The sequence below is a fragment of the Molossus molossus genome, unplaced genomic scaffold (genome assembly GCF_014108415.1).
Source record: "Molossus molossus isolate mMolMol1 unplaced genomic scaffold, mMolMol1.p scaffold_m16_p_12, whole genome shotgun sequence".
NCBI lineage: Eukaryota > Metazoa > Chordata > Mammalia > Chiroptera > Molossidae > Molossus > Molossus molossus.
The window spans coordinates 27981619-28005620 of NW_023425347.1; the positions used below are offsets into that span (position 1 = coordinate 27981619).

Consider the following 24002-nt stretch of genomic DNA (forward strand, 5'->3'; position numbering starts at 1 on the left):
CATATTTCACAATTGGACAATTTTTGCCGAATAATATATTTTTATTAATGATTAATTAACAATGTATTTTATTAATTGTTATTCTCATTTTCCTTTCTGCCTCTTGCCACCAAAGATCTTACTTATCAAAGCACTATGATGATTGAATTTAAATTAAATAGCCAATTAATAGTTTTAAATGAATCATGCACAATTTTATGCAAACATGTCATTAAGATATTGAAAATATATTTATATTTGTGTTCAAAAGTCCTGCTTATAGTGTTTCTTTAAATAAACCATCTGTAATAAATGAAGCTGGAAACAGTCGTGAGAGAGAACTAAGGTTACGTCTGAGTGATCATTCCAGCCTTTTCTCTGTTGGCCAAATTCAGTCATTGTTTTCTTTCCACTTCAATATTTCCACTTCGGTGTCTTTAACAAGTAGAACCAAGGAGGAGATAGAACACAGATCCCAGTAGCTATAACTCTGATGAATTGTTCCTATAATTGGGTTTATGAAAGGACTCTGTAGATGATATATTTCTTTATGAGGTAACTTTATAGCAGAAATTGTTCATACAGATCATATTATACGAGCTGTAACCACGAGGCCAATGAAGTGAGTTTAAGGCTGATTAGAGCTTACTTTGGGTTGACGTGGCATTATTTTTATGGATGATTCTAGTTGTCTTATGCTTAATACACACTTCCATTTATGTGGTTGCCATTCTATGAGACAAGTAATGACATGATTTGATTCAGTTTGGTGGACAAAAAAAAAGAGGAGAAAACCTTTCATCTCTAGCAATATAAATGTTCTTAAGATACCTGAATGTATATGACCTGAACAATACATGCAAACATATGAATGAACTTAGAGAAATGAAGAAGAATTTTCAAATCAACTAAACAGTAAACCAAGCATCATTCACAGAGACCATTGACCACGCTGTCTGGTTGTTTTATAAAATGAGAACTTTTGTGGTGAGAATCGAATGGTACGTGACTGGTTAAAATGTCAGAAACCACACTAACAATTTATGCCTGCATATTTAAAATGAACTTCTTACATGAGCGGATAAAGGAAAACTACCTCACACATTTTACAGCTTGAATAACATTTAGTCATTGTGAAATTTGGTAAAATTGCAACGAGGTATCAAACATTTAATTTGCTTCTAGTCTGTTAACTGAAATTTTTTTTTTTTTATGTCAAAATGCAGTTAAATGCCCTCGTGAAAATCATGTGGTATCATACATTGTGTGCAGTGGGGAATTTGTGATTCACCCAAATCTGGTGTGGTCTGCAGGTCCCATCACGGCTCCAGACCCAGATATTGGCTGAACGTTTTTGCATTCATGTGAACAAAAGCTATAGCTTCGGAGGAACATCCAAACGCTAACAGTTGAAGACAAAAAGCACAAAAAGCAGTCACTCAGGATTTTGTTTCTGCCTGTTCTATTTTAGTTGAGCAAATTGAACACGAAAGTGTTTCTAGAACTGAGAAGCTTTTACACGTAAGGCCGCTCCGAGTACTATGCTAGAACTGCTGGTAGGAAGACTTCTCTCTTTGAACTAGTTGCTTCTCAGCGGATTGCAGCCGGAGTTGGAGCAGTTACAGCAGGATGCTGCTGGGAGGCAGCACGGTGCGAGGTCTGGGGAGAGCGCAGGGCAGCTGGCTCCACAGCTGTGCGAACTCTTGTACTTCTGGGGTTGTCGTGGGCGGTAATGAACAGCCCTAGACTTCCACAGATACACAGGGGACGCTGAAGCCGCTCTTTCTCGCACAAATGAAGGTTTTGCGTAAAACCTCTGGTTGGGTTTTCTTCAAGTCAAAACAAATAAGTAGGACATTCAGCTGGGGGAAGAGGGAGAGGATAAAGAAAAGGGGAGAGATTATGCAAAAAAATAAGGGTGCAACCTGGTTAATTGGCTGGTTGTCGAAGGCCAACGTGTATTAATGTCCCATATGGCATTGGCCAGTAAGTCCAGTGTGCAGTACAATTACTTTTAGTTTCAAAATGACAGGTACCTTCTGGAGGACTGTTATCAAGTGAAAAGTGGAAGTGAGGTGGGGCCGGGACTGCACGAAGAAGTTAAACATTTCTGCAGTTCTCAAACTCGTAAAAATTCCAGCCCTGTGTCTCTTATGGATGGATAGGATCATCCTGAAGCAACCACATTTCATACAGTGATGAGAGTTGACAGTGGATGCATGAACACAGTCTAAATTAATCAGTTGGTAGATGTCGTGTTTAGTTTTTCTGGACTATTGGGCTGTGTTGAATTTTCAGCCATGGCAAAGGCAACGTTCTAGGTAGAATGTCTATTTTTTCCAGTTTCATTCTTGTGCCTTATTTGTGCCTGAGCTGGGCATTTACAGCTGTCCCATTCACCCTGACCACATCTGTTTCTTGTCTTTGTCTAGCACTTGAACGTTGGCAAAGCATTTTCACATTTGGTCCTCAAAGTAAGAATGAAAATTAGGCAGTGCTATCTGCATGTTACAGGTTTCCAAGATTCTGAGAGAGGATTCAGCTCAGAAGTAGCAGACTCAGACTTTATGTACTCTCCTGACCTGCACAGATGGCTTCTCATGCTGCAACCTGTGCTGCCTCTCTTTCCCCTTCCCTCTTTGCCTCTCTCCCTGCTTCTCCCCAAATTTCTTTCTCTACTCTTCTGTACATTCCCTTTGTTCACCACACCACCTCCAAGTTCAGGGGATTGTTGGAAAGTCCAGTAGGTTATTCTTTTCCATGTGGCCATTAATCCATTCAAGTCTAGACAGAGGATAAACTATTCTTAATGTAGATTTTTTTAACTTTCAGAGTCCGAGGGTGACTTTCTCATTTTGGGGCTGGTTATATTCATTATGTAGCATAAGCAAGAAGGATTGAATGGGGTTTAACTAAGAAAATGGATTTTTATGTGATAGTTTTTAACTTTGTAGCTCATTTGGTCTTGTAAGATGTGGTAACTAGAAGGGCAATTTTTTTTTTTTGTAGAATAGAACAATGGTAAAGCAGAACATAGAGACACAACGGAGTCCTCCTCTGCTTTGTGTGGGGAATACTCATTATGTGCTAAGCATTAATCTAAGTTTTTCATGTTTAATAACTTATTTGCCTTTCAAAACAAACCTCACTATTACAGGTCCCATTTTACAGGTAGGAAAACTGAGCCAGGGAGAAGTTTAATGTCTTGCCCAAGGTCACACACCTAGGAAGTAAAAAAGTAGGAATTTAAACCCAGTAAGTGTGGTCCAAGAGTATATCCTCATAGTTGCTATACTGCCTCAGAAAAGAGAGAATTCTTTCTCATTGCTCCTCTTCCCACTCTTCACAGGGCCACATTATAACCTGTGTGGGTTCTAGGTACTTTTTGCCTTTTTTTTTTTTTTTTTACAAAATGCTCATCTGAGGATATGTTTTTATTGATTTTAGCGAGAGAGAGAAAAACATCATAATGAGAGAGAAACATCAATTGATTGCCTCCCTGTGCACCCTTACCTAGGATCGAACTCACAATCTAGGTATGTGCCCAGACCAGGAATCTAACCCACAACATTTGACGGTGTAGCAGATGACACTTCAACCAATTGAGCCACCCAGCTGAGACAGTACTTTTGCCTTTGTAGGCTACTTTTATCACAAAAGATTAAAAACTATATTAGATCACTGTGTTGGTGTAAAACCAAATATAAACCAGGCTGGATTATATTTATTTAGCTTTCTGACTTTAAAGAAATTAAAGTATTTCCATGGTTGTCCATATGTACTGTGTACTGGGGCTCTGTGCCTACTCAACACAATAGCTAAGTTGGCCCAGACCCTGGGATTTTTCTCTTTCACCTTGACTCATGTCCCGGTGAGAGAATGAATTTCTCTTAGGGGGATACCAGAAGTAGTAAAGTGAGATTTCCCTGTAAATACTTCTTCAGAATTCAAAAATAGCCTGTAGGGACCACAAATTAAATAATGCTTTTTAAACTATGGGTTATAAAATCATGTAGATTGGTCATAATTAGCATTTCTATGACTGAACTCTGTTAGAGTGAAATGGAGTGGGAAGGGATGAGACAGGATAGCATAGAAGCATCAGAGTACATTTGCACCCTGTACGGGTATTTTCAGGAATATTTTGACCCTTAAACAATGCAGGTTTCAACTGAACAAGTCGACTTGTAGGCAGATATTTAAAAATAAATATGTACAATACGATAAATGTACTTTCTCTTCCTTATGATTCTTTTTATCTTATGATTTTTTATTTTCTCTAGTTTACTTTTTATGAGAATACAGTATATAATATATATAACACAAAAATATATGTTTCTTGACTGTTTATGTTCTCTGTAAGGCTATTTTAGTAGTTACATTTTGGGGGAGTCAAAAATTATTTACAGATTTTTGATACCCATAACCTCATGCTTTTCAATGGTTAACTATATTTTATTCCAATTATAAATATGTATGTGTGTTATGTGAGGTGATAAAAAGTGCATTTCTTACAGTGAATCCTATCTGAATATCTTTTTTAAAATACTGAGCTAGAATGCATTCCTAGTTCTGTCTCTTTCTTCTCCTTAGCCAAGTTCAGCTGAAAATGTGATCTCATAACAAAGTTGATAATATAAGTTTGCTTTCTTGTAATAAATAATGGTCATTAAAAATATAGATTTTGAAGTTATAAAATTACATTTGATTCGAATTTCATTCTTCCTCTTAGTCCTCTTATTAGTTATATTACCTTTGCTAAGTAATTTAACTTCTTTGTGATTTAGTTCCACATAAATAAAATAAAGATTGTAATAATAATGCCAATCTCATAGGGCCATTATGAGAAACTGATGAGCAAGTGCTTATAAAGTCCTTACCAAAGATGTTAGTCAATGCTCTATATAGGTTGACAAGTCAAATATTTATTTCTGGATCAGACCTCATTTTTAGCCTTAGACTTGTATAACTCCAATTGGATGTCTGACAAACATCTCACAGTTGACATGTTCATATCTGAACTTCTAACGGTTCCCCCATGCTGCGCAGGCCAAACTTCTGAGGCACTTATTCTCTACTCTTCTCCTTCTCTCACAGCCCACATCCAGTCCACCATAAAAGACTTTTGCTATAAAGTCAAACACACACACAATCTGACCACTTCCATGGATTCCAAAATGGTGGCGGAATGAATGGAAGCTACACAGACCATCTCCCAGGACCAAACTGGAATTACAACTACAATAAAGACATATAGTTGGGAAAAAGCAACAGAAAAGCAGCTTGTGAGGACCATATAACCAGGGACACTGACTCTATCATGGAAGGATTGGAGAGGCACGAGAAGGGGCTGGGAGCCCATGGACAGCAGCGGTCTTAGCTGTGAGCAGCACCCTTGGGTAAAACTCTCAAGTGGCTCCACAACCCAGAGCCTGGACAGACACTAAAGGAGCCACAGCCACTCACCTGGGGCTCTGGCAGAGGGAGGGCGGACTAAACTGGAACTGTGTGGGGACACTCGGGATTTGGAGGACGCTCTGAGCTTTTCTGAGTTGCACCCATGCAGGATAGTGGCCATATTGCTCCTTCCCAGGGCTCTGGGAGGAGGCGGGGGCCCCTCCCTCAGAGATTCAACACCACCCAGGTGGGCCATTGAAATGCAAATTGAGGCTCATTAACAACCAGCACCTTCCCCACCCTTGGGATATCCCCTTAACCTGACCACCTGAGGGAGTTTTTCATTCAACTGAGAACCCAAGGCTCTTCAAGTAACCTCTACTGATAATCTCCAGGCAAAAAGCTAGAGGATAGCTGAACCATTCCTGGGCTAGCAACTCTAACCAGGATAGTAAGACTTGACAGTGGTGTTTAACATGGGTCCTCCTTTGTTCATCCAAACCGAGGAGAGGGAGCCACAAACAGCAGAACACCAACACCCACAGGAAAAATTTGGCAGGCTCCAAAGCCCACTGTGAGAGCCAAAATGGTGAAACAAAGAAAGAAATGCCAAATGAAAGAACAAGAGACCTCTACCAAAGATAAGATAAATGAGGAGCAGTTAAACAAGTTAACAGAGCTAGAATTCAGAGCCATAATCTTGAGGAAGCTCAACAACATGAGTAAGGACATCAACACCATGAGTAAAGACTTGAAATATTGAAAATCAACCAACTGGAAATTAAAAACCACCAAGAAGAAATAAAGAATAACATATCAGAAATAAAGAACACATTGGAAGGTCTAAACAGCAGAGTAGAGGAAGCTGAGGACCGGATCAGTGAATTAGGAGGCAGGGTAGAAAAAAAATCAACCAATCAGAAAACCAAAAGGAAAAAAACAATTAAAAAACAGGAAGACAGCTTAAGAGAACTGTGGGACAACTGAAAACATAATAATAATCACTTCATAGGAGTCCCCGAAAAAAAAAGAAAATGAGCAAGGGTTAGAGAATATATTTGAAGAAATAGTGACAGAAAACGTTCCTAATTTGGTGAAGGAAGAAGGCATTCAAGTTCAAGAAGCACACAGAGCCCCGAGTAAGAAGAACCCAAACAGGCCCACACCAAGACACATAGTAAGTAAAATGCCAAAAATTCAAGACAAAGAGAGAATCCTAAAGGCAGCAAGAGATAAGCAACAGGTTACCTACAAAGGAACACCCATAAGGCTCTCAGCTGACTTCTCAACAGAAACACTACAGGCCAGAAGGGAATGGCATGAAGTAATTAAGGTTATGAAAAACAAGGATCTGAATACAACACTACACTACCCAGCAAGGCTATCATTCAAAATAGAAGGTCAAATAAAGATCTTCCCAGACAAAAAAAGGCTAAGGGAATACATTAGCACCAAACCAGCACTGCAAGAAATGTTAAAAGGACTGCAGTCATTAGTAGAAAAAATAGAAAGAAAAATATAATCACACTAAACAAAAGTGGCAATAAATAAGTACATATTAATAATCACCTTAAATGTAAATGGATTGAATGCTCCCATAAAAAGACACAGAGTAGCTGATTGGATAAAAAAGCATGACTCTTCTATATGTTGTTTACAAGAGACCCACTTCACAAAAAAAAAGACTCACATAGGTTGAAAGTGAAGGGATGGAAAAAAATCTTCCAAGAATATGGAAAGGAAAAAAAAGCTGGGGTAGCAATACTCATATCTGATAAAACAGATTTCAAAATGAAGGTCATAACTAGAGACAAAGAAGGCCACTACATAATATTGAAAGGATCTATCTAACAGGCAGATATAACCTTGATAAACATATATGCACCCAATATAGGAACACCAAAATATATTAAAAATCTTCTGGAGAACTTCAAAGGACAAATCAACAGCAATACAATCATAGCAGGGGACTTCAACACCACGCTGACACCACTGGATAGATCCTCTAGACAAAAAATTAGCAAGGAAACAGAGACTCTAAATGAAGCACTAGACCAAATGGATTGAATTGATATCTACAGAAAACTGCACTCCAAAACTAGAGAATTCACATTCTTCTCAAGTGCACATGGGACATTCTCAAAGATAGATCACATGTTAGGACACAAACAAAATCTCTACAAGTTCAAGAAGATTGAAATCATATCAAGCATCTTCTCAGATCACAATGGCATGAAACTAGAAATCAATTGCAACAAGAACATACAAAGACATTTGAACACATGGGAGCTAAATAGCACGCTATTAAACAATGAATGGGTTACCATGAAGATCAAGGAAGAAATTAAAAACTTCCTGGAAACCAATGAAAATGAACACACAATAACACAAAATCTATGCGATGCAGCAAAAGCAGTTCTGAGAGGGAAGTTCATAGCACTACAGGCCTACCTCAAGAAACAAGAAAAATTTCTAATACACTGTCTAACCTCACAACTTAAAGAACTAGAAAGCAAACGAAAAGAAAACCCCAGAGCAAGTATAAAAAAGGAAATAGTAAAGATCAGAGCAGAAATAAATGACATAGAGCCCCAAAAAACAATGCAAAGGATCAATGAAACAAAGAGCTGGTTCTTGGAAAAGATAAACAAGACTGATGGACCCTTAGCTAGACTCACCAAGAAACAAAGAGAGAGAAACCAAATACACAAAAATAGGAAATTAAAGAGAAGAAGTAACAACTGACACCACAGAAACACAAAAGAGCCCTGGCCAGTTTGGCTCTGCGGTTGGAGCATCGGCCTGCAGTCCAGAGAGACCCGGGTCCGGTTCCTGCTAAGGGTGTGTACTTCAGTTGCAGTTTGTCCCTGGCCCTGGTTGGACTGTGTGGGTGGCAGCCACTCGATATGTCCCTTTCACGTCGATGTTTCTCTCTCTTTTTCTCTTCCTCTCTCTCCCTCCCACTCTACCTGAACAAAAAATGGAAAAATATCCTCAGGTGAGGATAAAAAAAACAACAAAAAAAAACCACAAAAGATCGTTAACAACTACTAACAACAATTATATGGCAACAAATTCGACAATCTAAGCGAAATGGACAAATTTCTAGAAATACACAGTCTCCCAAAACTGGACCAGGAAGAGAGAAAACTTTAACAGACCAATAACAACTAAGGAAATTGAAGAGGTAATCAAGACTCTCCCAGCAAACAAAAGCCCAGGACTAGATGACTTCACGAGGGAGTTTTACCGAACATTCAAAAAAGAACTAACACCCATTCTCCTCAAACTATTTCAAAAAATTCAAAAAGAAGGAAGACTTTTAAACTTGTTTTATGAGGCCAGCATAATTCTAATTCCAAAAACAGAAAAAGACACTACAAAGAAAGAAAACGAAGGCCAATATCCCTGATGAACAGAGATGCCAAAATCCTGAACAAAATACTAGCAAATCGAATCCAGCAATACATCAAAAAAATTATTCACCATGACCAAGTGAGATTCATCCCAAGGATGCAAAGCTGGTACAATATTCACAAATCAATAAATGTGATACACCACATAAATAAAATGAAGAATAAAAACCACACGATCATATCAATAGATTCTGAGAAAGCATTCAACAAAATCCAGCACCCATTTCTGATAAAAATGCTCAGCAATGTGGGAATAGAGGGATCATATCTTGACATAATAAAGGCCATATATGAAAGGCCTACAGCCAGCATCATACTCAATGGGAAGAAACTAAAAGCATTTCCCTTAAGAACAGGTACAAGAGAGGGATGCCCACTTTCGCCACTCTTCTTTAACATAGTACTGAAGTTTTAGCCACAGCAATCAGACATGAAGAAAAAATAAAAGGGATTCAAATTGGAAAGGAGGAAGTAAAACTGTCATTATTGGCAGATGACATGATATTATACATAGAAAACCCTAAAGACTCCATCAAAAAGCTACTAGACTTAATAAATGAATTTGACAAAATAGCAGGATGCAAAATCAATGTCAAGAAATTGATGGCATTCTTATATACCAATGACAAACTCACAGAAAGAGAAACTGAAAAAACAACCCCATTTACCATCACAGCAAAAAATTTAAGATACCTAGGAATTAACTTAACCAAAGAAGTAAAGGACCTATTTGCAGAAAACTATAGGACATTGAAAAAAGAAATAGAGGAAGATATAAAAAAGTGGAAGCACATATCTTGTTCATGGACTGAAAGAATTAACATCATTAAAATGTCCATATTACCCAAAGCAATCTATAGATTTAATGCAATCCCCATCAAAATACCAACGGCATATTTCACAGAACTAGAACAAATACTTCAAAAGTTCATATGGAACCAAAAAAGACCTTGAATAGCCACAGCAATCTTGAAAAAGAAGAACAAAGTAGGTGGGATCACAATACCAGGTATCAGGTTATACTACAAAGCTACTGTAATCAAAACAGCCTGGTACTGGCACAAGAATAGGCATATAGACCAGTGGAACAGAACAGAGAACCCAGAAATGGACCCAAGACATTATGCTCAATTAATATTTGACAAAGGAGGCAAGAGCATACAGTGGAGTAAAGACAGCCTCTTTAATAAATGGTGTTGAGAAAATTGGACAGCTACATGCAAAAAAATGAAACCAGATCATCAACTTACACCATACACAAAAATAAATACAATATGGATAAAAGACTTAAATGTGACCCATGAATCCATAAAAATCCTAGAAGAAAATGTAGGCAACAAAATTTCGAACATCATACACAGCAGACTTTTCACTGATACTTCACCTCAGGCAACAGAAACAAAGGAAAAAATGAACACATGGGACTATATCAAACTAAAAAGCTTCTGCACAGCAAAAGAAACAACCATCAAAATTAAAAGGCAACCCACTATATGGGAGCGCATCATTGCCAATGATACATCAGATAAGGGGTTAATTTCCAAAATATAGAGTACTCATACAACTCAACAAAAGAAGACAAAGATCCCAATTAAAAAATGGGCAGAGGAGCTGAATAGACACCCCTCCAAACAGAACAAATGGCCAAGAGACATATGAAGAAATGCTCAACATCACTAATCATCAGAGAGATGCAAATTAAAACAACAATACGGTATCACCTCACACCTGTCAGAATGCCCACCATCAACAAATCATCAAACAACAAGTGTTGGCGAGGGTGTGGAGAAAAAGGACTCCGGTACACTGCTGGTGGGAATGCAGACTGTTGCAGCCACTGTGGAAAACACTATGGTGTTACCTCAAAAATTAAAAATTAAATTACCATTTGACCCAGTGATCCCACTTCTAGGAATATACCCTGAGAAGCCTGAAACACCAATCAGAAAGAATATATGTACTCCCATGTTTATAACAGCACTATATACAATAGCTAAGATCTGGAAACAACCCAAGTGTCCATCAGTAGACGAATGGATAAAAAAGCTGTGGTATATATACACAATGGAGTACTATGTAGCTGTAAGAAAGAGAGATCTCTTATCCTTTGAGACGACATGGAGGGACCTGGAAAGTATTATTCTAGGCGAAACAAGCCAAGCAGAAAGACAAATACCGCATGATCTCACTTATTTGTGGAATATAATGAACATAACAGTCTGAAGAATATGGTAGACCCAGAGATGTGGAAGTAGGGTACAGACTGACAACCCTCAGAAGAGGAGGTGGTGGGGGACGGGAAGAGATAAATTACAGAACTTATATGCATGTATGCATAACCAATGGACATTGACAACAAAGCGGGGGATGGGGAGGAGGGTGTCAATGGGGTAAAAAAAGAAGAAGCATTTGTGACAACAACAACAACAACAAATAGGTCCAGAAGCACAGATAGATTGAACAGAATGACAGTTCTCAGAGAGGAAGAGGGTGGAGGGGAGGGGAAGAGATTAACCAAAGAACATATATGCCTATATTCATAGCCCATGGACACAGATAATGGTGTGGGGAAGGCCTGTGGTGGGTTGGGGGTTTGGTGGAGAAAGTCTAATGAATGGGGGGAAATTGGGGACATCTGTAGTACTGTCAATAATAAAAAAAGATATGAAATTCAAAAAAAAAAATCTGACCACTTGCCACGGCTTCTTCTCTACCACGCTGCTGAGCCATCACCAGTTCTCTGGATTACTGTAGTAGCTTCCAAGTCAGTTTCCCTGACTCCTCATTGCCCCACTATAGTCTCTTCTCAACATTGCAGCCCCAGTGCCCCTTTGCAAATCTCTTTCAGATTGTGTTACTCCTATGCTCAAGTCCCTGCATAGTTCCACATTCACTAAGTAACGTTGAAGTCTTGGCAGTGATCCACCAGCCCCTATGTGATCTGGCCCCATCCCCTTATGAATTTCCTCTCCTGCCACTCTCCCCTTCACTCACTGCTCTCCAGCCACACTGGGCTCCTTGACAGGTCCTGAACATACTGGGAACCCTTCTGATTTAGGGCCTTTACACTTGCTTCCCCTCAGCTTTCTCCCCCCCTGTCCTGCACCCACAGTGGCATTGCTTACACCCTCACCTATCCTGGAGAACTTGGTTCAAATTCCCTGAACACAATGTTGCCTGTCTTGCAATCCACCCCTTTCTCTGCCTCCATATGCCTTATACTCTTAGCTTTCTTGACTTTTGCCTTCATGCTTAACTTAAAATACTATACAATGTACTTAAATAGAATATTGTTTATTGTCCATAACCCACTTTCAGAATTTAAAATTCATGAGGGTAAGAAGTTGTATATTTTGATCACTAACGTATCCCACATATCTAAAATATGGTCTAATACATATTTAATTTTTCAATATTCATTGAGTGAATGAACATTATTATATTATTATTCCTTCTTACCTTCCTGTACCACCACCCTTAAAACAGCACTCAGAAGGAACAAGGAATAAATTCAAGCCTAACAAAGCTTTTGTTACACTTCTGATTAAATCATGATTAAATATTAAACTAACTTGTTTAATTGGTAGAGATCCAGAAATAATGGGCTCTCTATGTCTATAAATAGCAAATTAACATATTGATAAAGTTCAGTATAGTTTCAAAATCAAATATGTATTAAATCTTCATGTCTACCATTACAGCCCAAATATTTACTATTCAAAGGTTCTGCTCCTGAATTGTTAGTTTAGGGTATACAAATGTTGCAGAAAACATCAATAAAAACCTACAGGCTTTTACACAACACTTGCCTTCACAAATGTTAAATAACTACTAGCAAAAGGAGATTATTCCTGTTGTTCTTTGAAAATCATGGGAAGCCACCATTATTCAATAAGGCCATAAAATTGATTTTGTCTTTTACTTAACTATCTTTCATTATATGAAAAAGACTAGTAAATTAAAGCAATTAAAATGTCAACATGGCTATTTCCCCCTTCTGAAATCATATCCATTTTATCACCTACCAAAGTGGGTAGGGAGAGTGATGAAACAAAATACAAGAATGCCAGAGTTCTTGTACTGCCCAGTGAGGAAAATGTTGTATCTATTCCTTGTTCCTTCAGGCCTGATTTTGTTTGTGTAACATAACACACTGGCTATACTGTATGTTCCCCTTTCCACCTTACGAAGTCAAGGATAAAAATAGTCAGCTCTACAAGTTACCTTCTCTTCCCACTTGAAGTTTAACTCTTTTACTTGTGCAATAAATAATGACCATGAATTGAAGTCGCATATATCAAAGAGTCACTCCGTAAGTGTTCACTGTTTTGCTGAGTACTAAAATGTCTTATAAAAATGTATTAATATTCATTTGTTGTACTTGTTCTGACCTATGGTTCATTTGCTCCTGTCAGCTTATATGCCTGTGAAGAAAAAGGAAAAAATAGTTCTTTGTAGTTTCATGGCCAAATTTTCTAAGTGCCTAGAAGTTAGGATTATTCTATCTGCCAGTTGAAAAGGGGTACATTGCAGCTTGGTTGAATCCTGCCATTTAGGTAGTTAGCATGCATGTTTCTCTTCCTTGGTAATTTAAAAGAATAAAGGGAAAATATAGATCTCATATTCCCATTTCATTTTAATTACATAAAAGAACAGGCTAATAGACTTAAAATGCCAATTGAGAACCATATTAATATTTAGTGTTCTCATTCTCCATTTTTTGCTAAGAATACTCCATTACCTTATTCAGTTACATATTGATAGAGCTTTCAACTGTGTTAAATATTTTAATCCCTGTATATTCAAATTTAAAACATTTTTATTGACAGTGTAAATATAATGTACCTTAAAATATATATTAGTTCTCTTTGAACTCAATTTATTTTCATAACTTAGCTGTGATAAAATATTTTAATTCTTATTATAATTATACTATTGTATATGTTTTATACCATAAATAAGATAATTTATAAAATCAGCATGTAGTATGTTTCTAATAGTATAGCTAGAGCTAGAAGTACCAGCTATTTTATACAAACTTTTTACTGAATAGAGTGTTAGAGATTTTAAATTCCAAATCCCTCATCTTAGAGCTGAGACAATGAAGCCCAGAAAGGTTAAATGACTTGTCCACTGTCTAAGTGGAAGAGATGCATTAAAATAAAGTTTTTCTGATTCTTGCCTCACATTTTCCATATAAGACATACCTCCACGATTTTCCATGAAATTAAATAATATGGAAGCATATGGATAGAACAAATAAGTAATTTGTCCTTTAAACATAAGAAAATAGTAAATACACTACTTAGATGTTGAAAAAAATGAATAATTCCCATGCAAAATATACTAAGTAGATTTAACTAATCAACACAGATTTTGTGTTTGTCTCATAAATGCTTAAATTCTTGTTGAAAAATGACATGGTTTATATGTCATATATTTATGGTTATATATGTGCAGCAAACAGATTCCTGTTTTCTCACAGTGTTAATTACTTACTTTCTTCTGCCTTGTTTATATTATTTATGTTATCTGGAGTAGTCTTCACTAGTACCACCTTAATACATGACATAATGAGGTTATCAGTTTAGCTAACTTCAACAATGGTACAAAAGGAGGGCAGACCCTCAGAAAGCCCCATAGTAGAGACTCCTGGTCATCTACGTGGTCAGCCACTTGGATTATTATGGCTTCTGAATATGAGAGCAATACTTAAAAGAAGAATTTGGGTCCACAAAATAAAAGCCAGGCTCATATAACCCACTTTCAATTTGAAATCAGTACCAAAAACAAACAAACAAACAAACAAACAAACAAAAAGCATTATTCAATGAAAGAACAAAAGAGAATGCTTACCAAGACTTTTAGATTGGTGAAACAACTCAGTTCACCACAACAATATTCACAATTTTGCCCAAGAACAGCTCTCATTGCTAAGTTACGTTAGCACATTATGGGCTCTCACCTCTCAATATCATGGGCTTTCATAATTTAGCTAAGAAATAAAGTTCTTTGTTCTCAAGAAAGGTAGGAAATAGATCTCCTGAGACCCAGTTTGTAACTTAATCTGGCCAACCCGTCCATTCTTACAGGTAGCCAGAGCAAGCCAATTTTCACTGTCATTATTCTGTGGGCCCAGAAGAGTGGGGAGACCAATGGAAGTTAGAAACAGCTATCCTTGGGTGACATCAGGAGCTAAAACAAATCTCAGCCTTCCAAGGAGGATAGGTATGCCAGGGCTGCTCATACAAAACAATTATGAAGTGTCTACAAAGATGAAACTTCCTGATGATTCGAAGAGTACTTACTCTTCTCAAAAGTGCCCAATAGTTGGTGTTTTAAATAATCCCAAATCATCAGGATGATTAGCCTTCCTTCTTATGACATCCCTTTAAGAAATTTTAGATGTGTTTAAATCTTCTATTTACTTTAACACTTTCATCTATTCTTGATATGTAATTATAGAAAACTTTTCCATTTCAGAAACTTCTATGTATTGAACACTCTTGTACATACTGTCAATATAAAGAAAAATAGAATACACTAGCCCACAGGACAATATCTGCCAGATGAGCTGCAACTCTTTAGTGCATTCTCTTTAATGTAGTGAATGAATGACCGCATAAGGCAGGGTAGGCTCTTATAAGCAAATGATGTTCATTACTATGTGAGAACACAATTAGAAACACTTGCTACTAATAACATGAATATACTCTTCTGTTGCACAATGTCTTTTTAACACATTTGAAATTCTCAAATTAAAACTCCTCCAGTGTTTTAAATAAAGTCTGATGTGTCTGGGTGACTTTTAGCAAATGCATTAGCCTGATTTTCTCCAGCATACATACTATCTTCAGCAAACAGTCATCTATCAATATTTGCATAATATGCTAAATGCTGAATAGATGTTAAAAACCTATAAAAGGGGCTCTTTGAGATAAATAAAAGTCATGGATCAGAAAATTGCTATTCTCTACTGTCTCAATTGAGGCTGAACCTTAAAATTAACATCTTCATAAAGTTATGAAAGACCCACATTTTGGTGCTAGTCTTGACTGACTTTGGACTGTAAGTGAATGGAGTTATTTCTGAAATGATATTATTAAGTATCATCAGGGACAGGGTAAAGTTGAAGAAATGCCTAAGTATTTAATTAGTATTCAAAATGCCCAAAACGATTTCATGATATCCAAATAAAATGAGTATTTGTATATTTACTTCCTTGAAGCAGTGTTAAACCTATAAAACATTAAACATAGAAGTGTATATAATGAATGGGTGTGAGAAAGCAAGTATTAAACTTAAGTAGTTTAAATCAATAAAGCATTTCCCTGGAAAGAGTAAACAATAAGTGACTGGGCGTTAGTACAAAAGTGGAGAAAATGGGCAGACAAAAGCTTCTTGTTTAATTGTTTATAAATTGTTGTTCAGAGTTCAGAGACAAACAAAATTCTCTATGCTCAAATTATGGAGTTTATCCCGAGTATGCAGGCTCTTCCGCTCAGCAACACTGATAAGGACACTAATAGTTTAATTACTACTTGCTGCTCAAGGAGATAAACAAAGCTGTCTGCTTTTTAAACCAGGGGTTACAATTACTTCTAAACGCCGGGGACAGGCACATCTGCAAGTAGATCTTACTATGTCAGGAAAGCCACCATAAACCAGCTGGAAAATAAAGCCTTAGGAGTGAGCAGCCGGTGCAGAATTAGAGCAAAACCGCTTGATTTGAGCAGTGGAGCAGTAGGCGTGAGGCATAGTAAACAAGCGACAAACATTAAGTGGTCAGGGATAGAAAAGTTTTCGGTGGCCAGATCTTCCGCATTTTTCAGGGGATTCCATCGCAGACTGGGCACCCCTCCCTCCGCAGTCAAGCTTACAGTAACATCTCTGTCACAAAGTCCTCTTCAGCACCACCGAGGAAGGACAGCTCCCCTAAAGGAAGAACAGCTCCAGCAGCGACTGCCCTCCCTCCTTTAGTACCCTCTCGACTGCATTTCTCTTCCTTCTGGACACTTTGCCTTTAGCGGTGTTCTAAGGGACATATGGAAAGGACTTGGAGCTTGTTTGGCTTTTTTTTCTCCTGGTAAAAGGAAGACACATCCTTTCAGAAAAGTTTGTTCTTTTAATTGGCCTCCAGAGCAATTTAACCAGAATAAAAGACTGCAAGTCACTGCGTTTAATCTGGTAGCAAAATAGTTCAATGTATGTCAGTAGTAACTGAAACTTGAAACTCTTTTTAGTGTTTTATTTTATTGTTTTGTTGTAAAGGACTAGTAGGAGGTAAACAGCCTTCACTTACTGCTGCTTTAACCCCTTTCCTCCTGTGTTAGCCAAAGACACCAAGGGGATATACCAGAGTATCATTTTATAGCAAAGGAGTCACCGGAGTAAGTCCTAATGTCACTGAGTCCCCTGAAGGAAACTCTTCCCAGTCCTTTTCAAGACCTCACAACTGTATCTTGAGTCTGGAACATACAAGGAGAGGATTCACAGTTCCACAGTGGGGCCATCAGCTGCTACAGCATACCACTAAAACTGCCAAAGCTTCCCCCAATGAAGTCCTCTTTCCCCCAGCCCCAAATCCAGAGGCAAACATTTCAGGAGTGACAAGGAAACATATGATTGGAAAATCAAAATCACCAAGACAAAAAAACTACACGTTAAGGAACTTGGCTATGCTGGTGCTCCCAGCTGCCATCCTTGCAGTCATAAAGATGTGGTTGCTTGGTGAGCACACCTTGTCTCTCTCTGCAGAGTTCTTCTTTTTTGTCCAAACTTCTCAATAGTGTGTAAAATACTCATAATTTAAAAATTCAAACACTTTGTTTGATTCAGTTCTATTTTCAAGGGTTTAGTTGCCTGGAGGGAAAAGCTATCATCTGGTTTTTGAACTTACTTCGAAGGAAGGTCTTCAGGTAAATGCCCTTACTCCTTTTGCATTGGAGTTGCTAGAATACTAAGGGATTCCAGGAAGGAAGACACAGCGAGAGTGGGAGTTTAGGAGTCATTAAGAAAAGGCAGCACTCTGAAGTTAGTGGTGAACAACTTCTTCCCAGTCATAGTGATCACCTACCAGCAATGGAGAGGTGGGTGAGGTCTGCCTGTGACTCTGACGGGGGCAACGGTGGGGACAGCAGACCTGGGTGCTTCTCAGGTAACCTGAGAGATCACAACTGAACAATCTGACTCTGAATTCCATAGTCCTCTCTATTTTCCTTCCTTCCTTCCTTCCTTCCTTCCTTCCTTCCTTCCTTCCTTCCTTCCTTCCTTCCTTCCTTCCTTCCTTCCTTCCTTCCTTCCTTCCTTCCTTCCCTCCCTTCTTCTTTATCTTCCTGTTTTCTTCCTTTTCTCCTTCCACCCCTCCCTCTTCTACCTCAGTTACCCTTTTCACTTAATTCCACTGAGTCACTTTGGGCACCAGTTCCAGAGACACCAGCAAATCACCTAATGTATCCTATAGACCACATTATTACTATTATGAATGGTTGCTTGCCAACTGCTTGGTGCAAGGAAAAGGTCCTGTTTCCAGCTACCAACCCCACCCCTCTCCTCACTCCAACACCACAGCCGAGTAGCAACCCGGCAAAATCACCAGAGTCTGAATGTCACCAACAAGTTCCACCCACCCTGTAGTAGCCCCGCCAGCGAGCCCCGCCAGCTGAGCCCACAGCCCGCGCACCCGCATCCTGACCCAGCTCCTAGTTATTCCTATGGTCATTGTTACCGGTGACAACGCTCTCCCTTCACGGGAGAGGAAAGCCCGCGGGTGACTCCCGGGCGAATGTAGGTCTCCGCGCACTACCCTTCCCCACTTCCGCAGCGCGCGCACACTCACACACCCTCTTCAACCAGCGACACAAAGAGAGCGAGTGAGCGAGCCGGCGCGGGGCCGGGCGGCAGAGGGCGGGGGCGGGGGGCACCGGCAGGAGAGGGAGCCCCGAGGGGGGCAGGGGCTGAGCCCGGCGCCCAGGAAAGGCGGAGAGCGAGCGCGGCGGGGAGAGAGCAGCCAGAAGGTCGTCCTTACCTGCCCCCAGGTTAAAGGAAATCCTGGCCTCGGCGAGGTACGGCGTGTCGCTCTTGGAGCGGACTCTCCTGATGGGCCGCCGGTCTATGTCATCCTCCGAAGATGCCGCCATTAATGTGGGAGGCAGGAGCAGGGTCGCCCGGCGAGCTGAGAGGGAGAAGGAGATGGAGAGAGAGGGAGACAGGCGGAAAAGGGGAGGAGGGGAAAGGAAGAGGCTCACACACATGGGAAGGGGGAGGGGAAAGGGGGATGGGAAAGGAAGGGAAAGGGGATGGGGAGGAAGGGGGAAAAGAGAGGGAAAAAGGAAGAAGGAGAGAGAAAGAGAGCAAAGGAGAGAAAGGGGTGAAAGGAGAGAAAGAAAATCCGTTAAGGATTTGTGGACTGGAGCAGAGATCCGGCAGGCTATCTCTGGCTGGCTCCCAGGGCTCCCCCTAACTCCTCTCCGGGCCAGGACCCAGGAGAGAGTGCTCCGGACCGACACCCTGCCTCCTGCCCGGAGCCCAGTTCCCAGCTCTTGGCACAGATAGGCTACTGCGAAAGAGAGGACTCCAGGGTAAAGATGCTCAGTCAGCACTGTGTCCTCTCCCGCCAAATGCACTTACTCTGCTCTTCAAGTATACACTGGGGTCTCCTTAACCCACAGGAGTCTCCAGTCCAGCCAGATGTACCCGCCTCAGCTTTCCTTGTGTGGAATTATTACTCCCAGGGCGTAAGCCCAGGCCCCGTTGGCCATGGAGGAGAGCACTGCACCCAGGGTATCCCTCTGCTCCCTCTTCCCCAACCCAGAGCTCAAATAGAGATGGAGCCAGATCAGGAAATTCTCAGAAGCTCTCTTACCAGCCCCCTTGAACCCTGGAGATAGAGGACAGAGGAAAAGTGTGTACAACTTAAAGAGAAGTTTGGCAGTCAAGTTTCTAGAGTTGGTGTTTTGAATGTAGAGTAGGCATATTCACACAGAATTGAGTGGGTCTCTTTTACAACCCCTAAGGTCTATGATGTGTTTACCTTTACACAAATATCCATTCATCGAACTTTCTACTTTCTCTTTATTTGGTGAATTAGAGCACAGGTAATAGACCTGGGGTTGGACTTGTGGTCTTTAAAACTCTGTACCATTGTTTCTGAAGGATAGGTGAAGATCAAGGGCATGTTACATTCCTTTGAATGTTTGCACTGCTACATTCACATGTTACCCAGCAGAAGGACCCAGAAAGGTTTCTGGAGTGTGAATCAGAATGGTTTGATGCTCCTACTGAAGCTATTGATGGGCTCAACTCTTTTATGTTTGTCTTTCTGAAGCTTCAGTCATTTGGTGTTTTTGTGGCCTGGTCCTCTTTTGAAGAAGAGCCCACCTGGAGTACACAGGTTAACGTTGCCCCAGTACCTCCCTGCTACAAAGGAAACCTCAGTGCCAAGTCATGCCCTTCGGGTGCAGAGCAGGAAGTGCTGCTCTGACCCTGCAAGACTTCCCTCTCCACTGCGGCTGTCAGTTCTAACTCTCATCTTGTATTCTTGCCCCTACAATCTCCAGTCTCTCTTCTTTGGTCTCTTACTTCCCACATAGGTAGTAACTCTTCATCTTAGGAAAAATACGTCTGCCCTTCTTACTGCTTCCTCAATCTCTATCCCATTTCCTTCCATTCCATTGAACTTTCCTTTGGAACTCTTGGCCCCACAGGCTCCATTTTTTTTCACTCTTAATCCCCTCCTTTCATAGTTACAACCGGTTTCTATTCCTGCCTCTCAATCAAAGTTATTTTAAAGGTCATTAACAGCCTTCTAACAGTTAAATCCACTTCTGTCTTGGCCTCTTTAAAGTATGTAGTAGTCTGTCCTTCTTGAAATAATCCCCTTCGGCCTTTCCTTACTAGACTAACTCCCTAAGCACTTGATTTCTAATTATTAGCCAATTCTCTGTGTGTTCATCTGAAATTGCTTATCCTGGCATTCTAGGCCCTTCACAATCTGATCTCATCCTGTCTTTCCAAATCTGTCTGTATTTACCTCCAGGCTGCTTGCAGTTGTCTTAACAAGTCTGGCTCATTTGTGCATTTGCACCTTTGCTTATGTTGTGCACCACACATGTCTTTCCTATAAATTTTCCATGTTCTCCCTCAGGAATGTGAGGTAACTGGCCCAGTAGTATATGGCAGAACCCAGTATATAGTAAATGCTCAACAGAAATTTTTGAATAAAAGAAGGGTGAAAACAGAAAGAGGAGGGGAAGAATAAAGCAGAGAAGAGAAAAAAAAATGAGTGAAGGAAGGTTATATAACTAAAGAGTAGCTGAACTGGGGACCAAATCCATGTCTGTTTGATTTTTTTAAAAACCCACAAAAAACTGTGTCTTTAGCCAGTATATTGATTTGCTAAGTATCTATATTTGGTTTTTCTAACCACATTTTAAATTCACTTTTCTATGACACTTGCCTCATTATTATGCCCCATTTATCTCTGTTAAACATAGATTAAAAGTGGATCCCTCTTATCCCAGGAGACACACCAGGGGCATTTGCTCATCAAATGAACCATGACTAATCAGGTTGCAAACCAATATTATGATTGTTATATTTAGGTTTAGGCTTTTAAGGAAGCACAAAAGAAAGAAAGAAATGCAAACAATTCTGAATACTGTATAATCCATTCCTTTCTTTGAATTAATGCAGTGCTATTTTATTGTTTAAAATGTTTGGGATTCCCCACCCCCCTCACCCCTGTCTGTTCATTCATTAGTCATGCCTCTAAAATAAATAAAGTCATTTGAAGGAATATCTCACCTTAGCTTTCCCTATGTTCCTTCGATTTAACATATTAATGATTCTTGATATAGAGAAGCACATCTTTGTATTTCTGTTTCTTATTCATTCAATATTTTAGAGGATTAGGAACTTTTTTTAGAAATAATTTTTCTTTATTGATTTTAGAGAGAAAAGAAGGGAGGGGGAGAGAGATAGAAACATCAATGAGAGAGAACATTGATTGGCTTCCACCTGTGCGTTCCCCATTAGGGATAGGACCCACAAACTGGGGATGTGCCCTGACCAGGAATCGAACTGGTAACCTGTTAGTGCATGGGCCAATGCTCAACCAACTGAGCCACACTGGCCAGGGGAGAATTAGGAACTTAATATCATCACTACTGCTTTAGGTTTACCTTTGTTAAAGGAGTTTAAATGCACTTTTATATTATTTCTTTATGGACTATTTTATATTGATATAATTCTAGAGAGAGACACTTTTACAAAAACAACATAAAATACTACATCTGTCTTCATGTTCATATTTTATCTTATTTTTCACTTTTACTATAATCTTCCATTTTTTGGCTTTCCTAATTTTCTGTCTCCTTTGTCTCATCTAATTTTTCCCATTCTCTTTTCACTTTGCCTCTCTTTTGTCACATCTTTCTTAGTTCTTTCTAACAATTTCTTTTCAAAATCAGCCCCATTTCATTGATCACCCTCCATATGAAGGATTTACCTTTGTGGGCTTGTCCCAATGTTTCCACATTTTTCATCTGCTGGAATTTCTTTCATCTACATAACCTTTCATCATAAAATATCTGAGTGACATGAGGGAAGGGCCCTGGGTGGGAATCAGGGGTGGTGGGTGCTGTACTACCACCACCAGCAATTAACACTGGACAAGCCAGCCACTCACTCTACCAGGATGGGTCTCAGTCACCTAAGCTATAAAAGCGCAAACGTCAGAGAAGTGATCTTAAGACCCTACCTAGTTCTAATACTCCATGAATATTTGCAGCTATTCTTGTATCTCTACTCTGTCTATCAGTGTCCATGGCATATTTTCTCTCTTAATCTAAGAGAATACACTGTTCCTGACTGGCCAGCGTGGCTCGGTTGGTTGTGCATCGTCCCATGCACCAAGAGGTAGCCAGTTGGATTTCTGGTCAGTGCACATGCTTGGGTTGCTGGCTCCATTCTCAGTAGGGGGCATGCAGGAGGCAGCCAATTGACGTTTCTCTCTCATTGATGTTCTATCTCTCTCTCTTCCTCTCTCTGTCTAAAAAAACCCAATAAAAACATTTTTTTTCTTTATTTAGTTTTAGAGAGAGAGACAAAGGGAGAGGGAGAATGAGATAGAAACATTGATGAGAGAGAACATTGATTGGCCGCCTCCTGCATGCCCCCACTAGGGGTTTGGCCCACATGTGGGCATGTGCCCTGACCAGGAGTCGAACCGGTGACCTGGGTTGTTGCTCAACCACTGAGCCACACTGGCAAGGCAGGAAAAACATATTTTAAGAAAGAAAATATACCGTTCCTTTCATTTTTACCTAACCACATTTAGGAAACCACATAGTATCCATACTTCTTTCAAGTAATTTCATATCGTTCAAGTCTATTTTAGATAATGGTGCATCCTTTAGAATCTATTTTTTCTCATATTATTTCTATTATGATACAACATAAATAGGATTGTTTGTGTGTGTACATGTGTGAATGTGAGTGTGTGTATAGAAAGAGTTGAATTCAACTGTGACCACAACAACTTCAAATTTTAGGGTTTTTTAAATTTTAAAGATTGCTTCTTTTTCAATATGATTGCTGACTCAAGGGTTGTTTTATTCTTTTCTTTTATAAAGCTAGTCAACGTCTTAACACTGAAGACCCTTACATTTATGTTATATCCAGAGCAGCTATAGACAGAGAAAAAAGATAAGGTATTAGGAGAGTGGAAAGGCAAATGATAAGGAGAAGATACTTTCAATTTTACACATGACAAAGGACTTGTAACCACAATAATAGAAAACTGGTAAAACAATAATGAAAAGACAGACAACTCATCTTGGTTTTGTGTGTTGTGTTTTTTTTTTTAAGACTTGAATAGGCAGTTCAAAAAAGTAGATATCCAAATGTTCAAGAAGTATCAGAAAAGATGTTTAGCATCATTACTTAAAGGTAAATTCAATTAGAAACCTCAGCGAGATATTATTACACAGCGCCAATCTGACTAAAACTTAAAATTCATTCAATGCCAAGCACTGGTGAAGAGGGGGAGGAGCTGAGGCTCTGATGCATTGCTGGTGGGAACATAAACTTGTAAAACTCCTCTGGAAAACATTTTATGCAAATGTATATATAAACATAGGTGACACACATAAACCCTATGACATGGATAAGCACGTTGATAGCAGATTGATCCATAATGGCCCCAAACAG

General features: G+C 39.4%; 1 protein-coding gene across 1 annotated transcript in view; it reads right to left on the bottom strand.

Moving 5' to 3' along the window:
• Nucleotides 1-1298: 1298 nt before the first annotated feature.
• LOC118626250 (phosphatase and actin regulator 1-like) overlaps nucleotides 1299-24002 on the bottom strand; it is a 44578-nt gene continuing 21874 nt past the window's right edge. The window contains exons 2-3 of the mRNA XM_036255643.1: nucleotides 18820-18966; nucleotides 1299-1381 (exon numbers count right to left, since the gene is read on the bottom strand). Of these exons, the coding sequence (XP_036111536.1) occupies nucleotides 1299-1381; nucleotides 18820-18966 (230 nt within the window). The remainder of the gene's footprint in view (nucleotides 1382-18819; nucleotides 18967-24002) is intronic.